Source organism: Crocodylus porosus, unplaced genomic scaffold, assembly GCF_001723895.1.
Source record: "Crocodylus porosus isolate Cpor-Errol unplaced genomic scaffold, CroPor_comp1, whole genome shotgun sequence".
In the NCBI taxonomy this organism is placed as follows: Eukaryota; Metazoa; Chordata; order Crocodylia; family Crocodylidae; genus Crocodylus; species Crocodylus porosus.
This window is the reverse complement of record NW_017728947.1, coordinates 111,680,007-111,689,531: the sequence shown is the minus strand read 5'-3', so window position 1 is coordinate 111,689,531 and position 9,525 is coordinate 111,680,007. Positions and strand designations below refer to the sequence as shown.

General features: G+C 43.0%; 1 protein-coding gene across 2 annotated transcripts in view; it reads left to right on the top strand.

Moving 5' to 3' along the window:
* Positions 1 to 9,525, top strand: part of MAP4K5 (mitogen-activated protein kinase kinase kinase kinase 5) — a 106,999-nt gene extending 97,474 nt beyond the window's left edge. For both annotated transcript variants that reach the window (XM_019550942.1, XM_019550941.1), the window contains 3 exons: positions 534 to 604; positions 1,398 to 1,453; positions 5,864 to 9,525. In XM_019550942.1, the coding sequence (XP_019406487.1) occupies positions 534 to 604; positions 1,398 to 1,453; positions 5,864 to 5,951 (215 nt within the window). In that variant the 3' untranslated portion in view covers positions 5,952 to 9,525. The remainder of the gene's footprint in view (positions 1 to 533; positions 605 to 1,397; positions 1,454 to 5,863) is intronic.

Sequence of the window (9,525 nt, the reverse complement as noted above, 5' to 3'; positions counted from 1 at the left end):
CCCTCTTCCAGTCCTCTGGCACCACGCCAGAGCCCCACGAGTGCTCGTACAGCCGTGCCGGGGGTCCCGCAATGACCTCGGCTAATTCCCTCAGCACTCGGGGGTGGAGATCGTCAGGACCAGCTGATTTAAATACATCCAGTCCCTCCCCAAAACCAGAACCTCAAACAAACCTAGGATCTGAAGAGGTGAAGTGGAGAGGGTTTTTCTTAAAGCCTCATTCTATCTTTTCAAACAAGAAAAATGTCTGTCTGAGCAACACAGTTGCTTTCTGGAAAATTCTCTGCAAAGGGGGCCTTGGAACTTGCCTGCTTCAACCAAGTTCTGTCTCTCTGAGGAACTTAAACTTCCTATTTGTAAAACGAAATGCATGCCATGCTCTGGTAGATCTCAGTTAATCCTAATGTTAATAGCCCACTCTAGAGCCTGAAATTGGGCCCTTTGCACAGTAGCATACCCATGGGGCCCACCAGTACTATTTGATTAGGCTCTCCTTTAACCTTTTGGTCTAATTTTGTGCATCCCCTCCATAGTGTGCCTTCAGGACAGCGTATTGGCCTTTTGGAAGCATGGCATGCAAGGCAAAAGTTTTAAATCAGATGAGGTAAGTATGTACTAGCTCCTGCCACGGTGAGTTTAATTGTACTTTTGCCCATTTTCATCCTGCTCACCTACTGATTATCATGAAGGGGCCTTTGGGTGCTGCTCCCATAAAGTTTGTTCTTAGACATTGTTGCTGCGAGCTCAACTGCAGACTTTTCTCAGGCTCTGCTAGAAGGTGTTTTTCTTTTTTTTCCCTGTGGCCATGCTGCTGCAGCAGCCACAGGCTGACACAAGTAAGACAACAGGGCAGATGTTCTCAGAGACTGTTCCCAGAGGCTGGACCTATATGCATCCTGCTTTTTTTCTTGGTAAAACCCACCCAGAAGATGCTTCTAAATGTCATCAGGTGTTCAAGAAATCCTGTACTCTTACCTGGGACATATTGAAAATGTGCCGTATCAGGAAATATAATTCTAATGAAAATGAATGCGGCCTTAATAAAAAAAAAATACTAAGTTGACAGAGTCCCTTTAGCATGGTGCAGCTCCAGCTGAAAGTCGGTCCGTCTTCTAAGAGCTGAGTAAAGTGCTTTAAAGTTCCATCAACTAATCCCCTGGTCTCTTAATTATGAATATCAGAAGTAATTTAAACTTAATCCTGTTTTGTGAGGTGTCACCACCAACGTTTACTTAGTGTCTGTATATCTGTACAGACCTAAATTTTGCACTAAATTGTATTTGCAAGAGTCACTTAAAGATGCTGCCTAGTAATTTTTTTTTTCTCTTCTAAATAAGATTAATGAATTTTATTTTACCACTCAAAGGGATTTTGTCACTAATCCTTTTCTTTTGCAGGTTACCCAGGAGATATCAGATGAAACCCGAGTTTTCCGCTTGTTGGGGTCAGACAGGTAGTTTATTTTAAATGGATAGCTTGCATTCATTTTAAATATGCATACTGAAAATTAATTGAAATTCAGCTCCAATCCAAGGCAATTCTCTCAGCCTCTTCACTTGATCAGAGGAGACAACAGGACTGTATTGCTGCATGGAGCCACCATGAGCTGAATTGTGACACGATTGAGACCAAAATGAGTCCTTTGTATGCTTCCTTTTGCTCCAGATAGAAGGTGGACTTTCTTGATGTGGCTTTTGTTAATACAAACACAGTTGGTGTAGACTAGATCGACTCTCTGTGTGCTGTGCCTCTGCAGAGGAAGAATGAACCATAGGTGACAGAGGCTAACCAGGTTGTATGCTGCAATTCTGGAGGGTCCTGGACCTGATAGCTGGGGTGAGGTTGTCAGGGGAGAGTTAGTCGTGAACTGTCCAACCTAGATAACTGGCTTGTAGGCGCTCTCTGCAGTTCTGCGACTTGAAGTCTGAACTAAGACAGCAACAAGCCTAAGCAGCTTAGGTATTCACACCCAACAGGCATGCTCAGTCCCTGAGCAATCTGCTCTTCAGCAGAAACACCTGCTGGAAACTGGTACCATCTAGTTAATCCACACACTCCAGGCAGATGTCTGTATGCAGGTTTCATGCATCAGCAGAGGCTGCCCCAACTTCTGTCTGTGCATGCAGTGTGTACACTTGAGGCTCTTGGCTTCTCAGAGAAGTGGTGCAGCTAGTGTATTTAAGCATGGGGGCCAGGAGATCAATGTTCTGGCCCCAGCTCCTCTTCTAGCTCGTTTGGTTCTGGCTAATGTCAGTCATGCCCAAATGCTCCGAAGGGACCTTCTAATTTGGGGTTTTCCTTTTAGACCCAGAGGCTTTGTGTTTTTGGCAGAGGGTGCAGGGTCAGAGCCCATTCCAGGTGGATTTAAGGCCAGTCCTCTGTGAACGTCAGACTTCACATCAACATCAAGGACACTTGAAAATTTAGCTTTTCTGTCTGTCATTCCTCTTATACAGGTGGGGAAATGGTTCTCTTCTCCCTTCCTTGCTCCTAGGGCATTAGTGAGGATGAATTAGCTGGATTTGCAAAAGTCTTTTGCTCATGTTGTGTCCCAGTGCTAAGCACTGTTTAACTCAAATGCAAGGCAGCATGCTTCAGTAAGCCTCCAGATACATTGGAATTGATACCTTAAGCATGCTGTGCTCTGGAGTTGGCATGGAAAACTGGGGGGGTCCCAAGCACACACAGAAATGGAGGGCGTGCTGCTCAGCACTGCTGTGAGTTCCCACTCTCTCACCATGGAAGGATACTTCTGAATAATCAGCCAGAACAAATCATGCAGGAAAGCAAATTGCCCTCCTACCAGATCTTGGCTTCCCACACAACTGAGCCAATTCCATGGCTCCAGGTAGGGTATCCAGCCCTGGGCTGGTGCAGGAGGGCAATTCATAAACTGCCACTATCATCTATTCCAGGGCCAGTGTAATGGGGTCCCTTCACTCCTCATTATGGGGATTCTTTAAGGAGAAACCATACAGGCTGGAGGCCGTACCTTTGAGAGTGGTATAAAGGAAAGGCCACAGCAGCAAGGGAAGCAGAAGGGCTCTGGCTGGGGAGAGGTCAGGGCCTCTGGCTGCAGGAAGAAGAGAAAAGACGCAGGAGTACTGATGGGGGTAAGTCAGGGGAAAATAGAGGGAAGCCTGACTGGCCACAACATAGGGCAATTTGGTGCTGAGCCTGTTCAGAAAGAGAAGCTTCAAAAGGAGGGGAGACTAGGGAAGATGAACCCAGAGGATGTACTGGGGGGAGAGACTACAGGAGAAAATGTGACATACTAGCAGGACCAGCAAAGCCACAGAACCCGCCAACTAAACACTCCTTTCCCCCAGCTGCCTGCGCACAGATTCCAATCAAGATGTAGCAGGGACAGCTGAGGACAAAGGCCAGCTAGGGCAGAGCAGGGAATGCAGGCAGCAGTGCACTGGGAGCGGTGGGGGAAAGTGCAGGCTGTATGTCAAGGGCACTTTGTTTTCTTTTGGAAAACATGGAGTGAGCTAGTCTGCCCCTGCGGGATCCACCCCAGGTACAACCTAGGTGGAATTCAGTGTGCATGCGATCAACAGAAATCCCATCTGGCCATTTAAGCACCAGAGAGTCCCTTTTCACTATGTAATACTCTACTACAGCACATATCCAGATCTGCCACTGTCTTAACAGGGTTAAGTACTCGGTGCCTGAGAGTGACTGTGATGCAGTCATGGGCAGCTTGACATAGTCACAATGAAACCACCTTGGAATAATTTAGACAGGAAGGATCCTGCCTTGAGCAGGGGGCTGGACTAGACTACCTTTAGAGGGCTTTCCAGCTCCATTTTTCTATGATGCTAAATGCCATGGGGGGCAGATTGGGTAGGCATACCCAAAGCACTTCCAGCACATACTGACAGCACTGAGTTCAAGCATCCATGACTGTTTCCATGAGAAACATCCCAGGAGCTGGTGGTGGTGCCCTCCTTTTATATGATTGTTTAGCGGTTACTGTACTTGGAGTGCAAGACACCTGGGTTCATTGCCTTCCCCACCTGGAAGGGATTTACACCCCCTTCACCCACATCTCAGGAGAGTACCAGAGCCACCAGGCTGGGAGGAGGAGGTAGTCCTTCTTCATCCTGTCACAGTAGAGGGCAATGATCTGTGAGTAGGTCTTGACTTCTCAAGCCAAGTAGCATCTCTGGGTGCTTTTCTTGCCTCCTGATCTCCATGGTGCTGCGGTGGTAAAATCTCTTCCTGGATTCTTGGGCTAGAGTAGCCAGGGATGCTAGTTCTCGACCACATTTCTGTGATGGAGCTGCATTAATTTGGAGGCTTCCTGTTAGGTTTGCTTCATTGAAATCAGCTTGTTACAGGGCACGTCAACACAAGATGCTTACTGCACAGTAGCCTAATAACACTGTGCAGTAGTGTGCCAGTCAAAAGCCATAGTAATAAGCTACTGTGCAGTGTTATTAGGCCACTGCGCAGTAACCATCACAAAAAAAATCATGTGCCAGCACTACTGCACAGTAAATGTAGTTACTGCCATTCACATCATTAAGGAAGTACTAAACTAAATGCACAGTAACTATGGTGCATTAATGACCATGTAGATGCAACCACAGAGTCAAAACTTCAGGATTGGCATCTGGTTGCAGTGAGTCTGACCTGTGACTCCAAAACTTGCCTGAGAAAGAAAGGTGGAAAATATTTGAGGAACTCCTCAGCTCTAATCCTGGCTCTCACTGTGACCTTTTACTTGTCTCTCTTCAGTTGCCATCTTTAAAATGGGTTTGTTGTGACTATAAAAGTACTGAGGAGTGGAAAAGCAGGAATGAAATTTTACACAAAGTACCAGGCTTTCACCGGGGACTAATAACAGCTATGTCTGGGAGCTGATCCTTTCATAACAACAGGAGGAGAAGGACATGGGTGTACTAGTTGGTTGCAGGCTGTGAGGCATCCATGGAAAAGGTGAATGTGATCCTGAGATCCACTAGAGACAGGGAAGTATCAATGCTATTGGCAAGCACTAGCGAGACTTCATTTGGAGTGCTGCTCTGGTTCCTCCAAGTTCTAGAGCGATGCATCCCAAATGAAACAGATATAGAGAAGGGCAGCTAGGATGACCAAGGGAGTAGAAAGCCTATTTTATGAGAGCAGTGGCTTGCTTAGTCCAGAAAAACGGAGGCTGAGTGGGGATATGACCACTCTAGAAAATGTATGAATGAGGTAGACACCAGGCAGGGAGAAGAGGTTTAAGCTAAAGGATAGCATTTTCACAAGAGCAAATGGGTATAAACTGACCACGAATAAATTTCTAACCATTTGAGTAGTGAGGTCATGGGAGAGCTTTCCCCAAGAGTAGTGAGGGTGAGAACCCCAACCTCTCCCCCAGAAAACTGCCTTGCACCCCAACTATTTCAGAACAAGGTTGATCACTTTATGAAAGGGAATGTAGACTGCGCCTGAGACCACAGGGGACTGAGCTTGCTTACCCTGTAGGTCCTGCCCAGTCCTATATTCTTAGTGAATAATGCATTGAAACCTTTAGCTCTAATGATCCAAAGCATATTAATAATAAGGTATAAGTTGTAGCTGTGTTGGTCTAAGGACATAAGCAGACAAGGCTCTTTGGGTAAATATGATATATTTTATTGCACCAACTCAGATAGTTGGAAAAATTCTTTGCAAGCTTTTGGGTACAAATACCCTTCATCAGGCTGTTTTTTAAAAACAAAATCCTAGCATTTAAGGTATCGTTGCATATCTTTGCCCCTGTGATGAGTTGGTGAGCAGTGGGGCAGATTCTTCTCTGATCTTGCTAATGACATGATGAGACTTCTGTGTTACCACTGACCAGTCTGTTGTGTTTGTGCTTTAATTGCAGGGTTGTGGTGTTAGAAAGCAGGCCAACAGAAAATCCTACCGCACACAGCAATCTCTACATCTTGGCTGGACATGAAAATAGTTACTAAGCAACAGTAACCCAACGCAAAAAACAAGCGAATGAATACAACGCATAAGGAAAAGAGGAATCGTTAAGGAAACTCAATACAAGCTGGACTAGGACTTGCTATTCCTTTTTTTTTTCTCGATACCTTAACGATCTGGTGGGTAGGGTAGAAGTTGATATCTTTTTGCAGCTGGAAACGGCTGGTTCCGTCTCTTGCCACTGTGTGGTTGGTTATATCAAGTTTGCTTAATAAAACCTCTGAGTTAAATAGTCTTTCACTCCTTAGACATAAAGAAACACAGCCATTAAGAAATAATGTATGCGATATAGGTGCCATAAAATGTTAAATATTTTACTTCCTTTGGATTGTCTTTTTTTTCTGTAGATACATAGCGCTGGCTGTTTTCCCTTTTATACCAAGTCTTATTCTTAATAAAGAGGATTCATGTAGGAACTGAGGGTATCAGCAAAGCTTTTAGTTTTTAAACCTGCCATTCTGTATGGCTTTGTAAAATAGACTATTTAATCCTTATTTATTAATCTGCTGCTAGGATGGTGTAATGTATCTAACTTTTAGCGAAGAAAGGTTGCAGAGCAGCTTACAAGTTTGGTTTTTTTTTTACAATTGTATAAAGATTTGATTATTCTTTCTCCTTGTAGAGATGTAGTGCATTGTGAAGGGGGTTATATTCCACTGTTGGTTGTTCTTGTATAAATGCAGTTTTGTACAACAAAGTATTTTGTATTGATTTTTCCCTGCAGCATTGCCATAAAAGGGAGTTTCTCATTTACTGAAATAATTACATGTAGGTTGTATACAAAATGTAATATTGATGATCTCTGATACTTTGCTAGTGGGTGGATGTGCACTGCGTGTGCATGCATGTGTGTGTGTGTGTAGTTGACAGGCAGCCGTGTATTTTATAGACGTAAAATGGATGCGTTTTATTTTCATACTTTAGAGCGAACTCTGGGGAAATTTGTATGAAAACCTTAAGTGGATTGTACCTGGTTATCCTTAATGAATGAAAATGAAGTGCATCAAGCTGCCCATAACACATTTGTATTTATACTATTCCAGAGGGGAGCTGGTAGGATAGCTGTGCTGACAAGGTTCTTGTTTGTATGGCTGTTTAGGTCACTACTTGCCAAGCTGTTGTTCACTGATGACTATTTCCCAACTGCATGGTGTGTATGTATGTATATATGTGTGTGTGTGTGTGTATAAGAAGCAGTACTCTATAATAAAGCTTGAGGTCACTTTGGTTTCTCTCCCTTCCCATTTTTAGTTCATCATCCACATTTTTCCTTTACCACCGTATTCTTCCATTAAAGAATCACATTGCCTCCTGTTGTCTGCATTCATTAATTAATGTTCTTATGGTACCAGTCAGCTCCATCATAGACTGATGATCAAACACAGGATAGGGATTTACTACCTCACACTAACCAGCCAGCTATGACGATTTATTTGAAAACTGATGCATCGCATCTAGTGACCTGCCAAAACGGTAGGAAAAACAGGTTAGACCCCTTCACACTCCCCTTTCAAAATCGGAATGAAGTAAATGTGAAACTATCTGGCATGAGGTTTTGGTGGCAAATTATGCATGAAATTGTGAGTGGTGTGATGTTACATGATTCCTGTCAAAATAGAGGGTCAAGCTGTCTGTTCGGAAATCAAGCGGCCTTATTCGGTATGGATGAATTAACTCGGCGTACTTGATACACGTGGTGAATCAGTATTATCTTTTTGTTACCCGGTAGCTCTGGAGTTGTTGTTTTTTCTTTTATATTGTTCTGAGAGCTTGAAAGACAGACACTGCCTGTGTACATTGAGACATTTTCTCCACCTGAATTGCCATTTAAACCTAATATTTTGCTGTGATTTAACATTTAAATCGTCACATTTTTAGTTCATATTGATTTTGAATAAATATTATACATAAAGGCAGAGCTTAAAAATAAGGTAACAAATAGCATACCAAAAGTGGACTGATGCTAAAGTAATGTGGCCAGTTACACAAAAGTACTTGAGAAACGTAGTCTGATGGTCTGTGGCTGATGACTTTTTTTTTTAACAGGATCCCATATGGCAAAGCAACCTATCTAAAATACTTTGTTCCTACTGATGTGTTTTAAGCTGTATGTACATTTGTCGGAAAAGAGATTCAGTGGTTAAGAGCCTTCTGAGCTGAATTTCTGTGTTGTTTGAAGCATTTTAACAGTATTATCAGAATATTCTTCTTGTATCATCACTTGGGTGGTTGAAAATAAGTGACTTCGCAATTACGTAACAATGTTTGGGTAGCATGTAGTGATATTTGCTAGTATATCAAATGCATTTGCCAATAGGTAAAGGTTATTTGTGACTAATTCTAACTACTAGAAGTAATACAAGAAGGACGCATGTGTTAGCAGGTCATGAAGAAGGGCTAAAACAAAGAAACAAATTAAGCAAACTGAAGAACCTTAAGCATGGCTGTATAAATGCCATACAGCAGAAGTCTTTGTGACCTAAATTGCCACTGCACAAACCTGCTGCAGAGGGCATCCTTTTGCTCGTTCTTAAAAAGCGCTAAAGAAATTGTGCAAACACATTGCTTAAGAGTATCTGTGTTCGAGAGACAGACGGTGGGTCCTAGTTGGAGTAAATACCCATTCAGACATTGCTTAGCAAACGGTGACATTTCAGTATTGATCCCTGGCCATGACAGAGGTTTGGGGGCAAGTTGCAGAATTTTTCAACCTAGATCTGTGAAAGACATGACTGAATTGGGGTTTTTAAGCAGAATTTCTTAATCTACCATATATTCTCAAGGGCTTTGTCCAGTCTGGTCAAGATGAAGTGGAGTTAATGGGACTACCTTGTGGATTTCCCTCCTTTAATATAAGGCTTCACAGGGGTGGTACGAGTAGAATAAAAACTGTGATTTACACATTTCCAACCCATTTTTTATCAAATCAGCAGCAGTGGGTATTTCCAGTAGCCAATACAATGGGTAGCTGTAAAGACATTGTATCTGGCCTGTGCTTTGTATGTTTTGTGACATTTATTCTGGGGTAGAGGTGCCCCAGACAGCAATTACTTCCCCTTTAGAAGAGGTTTGCTCGCTCCCATTACCTTTGAAACAGATCAAAGTATTAATTATTTGATGTGCCACCTTTATGTATTCAAGTTAAAAGCCTTAAATAGGCTCATCACGTTTTTTGAAATTCAAACAGCAGTTGAAATGCAGGCAGTAGACAAGGAAATCAAAAGGGGTTAATTAATGTAATCAAATCCATTGTAACCAAGAAACACATCTGTAACTGTATGTGACATCTGAGTCAACAAGATGAAAGTACAGCACATCAGTGAAGCATGCAGTGCCGCGAAGCAGCAATTTCGGTGCCAGCATCCAGAAGCAGGCAAAGACGGAGACACTTTTGGAGTTGTATTTTTTTTCTCTTGCTTTTATTATTAAGCTGTAACTGAGGCTGGATCCTAACTGTACTTGTTCTGGTTTGGCTTGATTCTGCTTTAGATTTTCCCATGGCGGTTCTCTTCGTTTTCAAACCCGCACCAAATAAACTTTGCTTGATTTGATACCTGG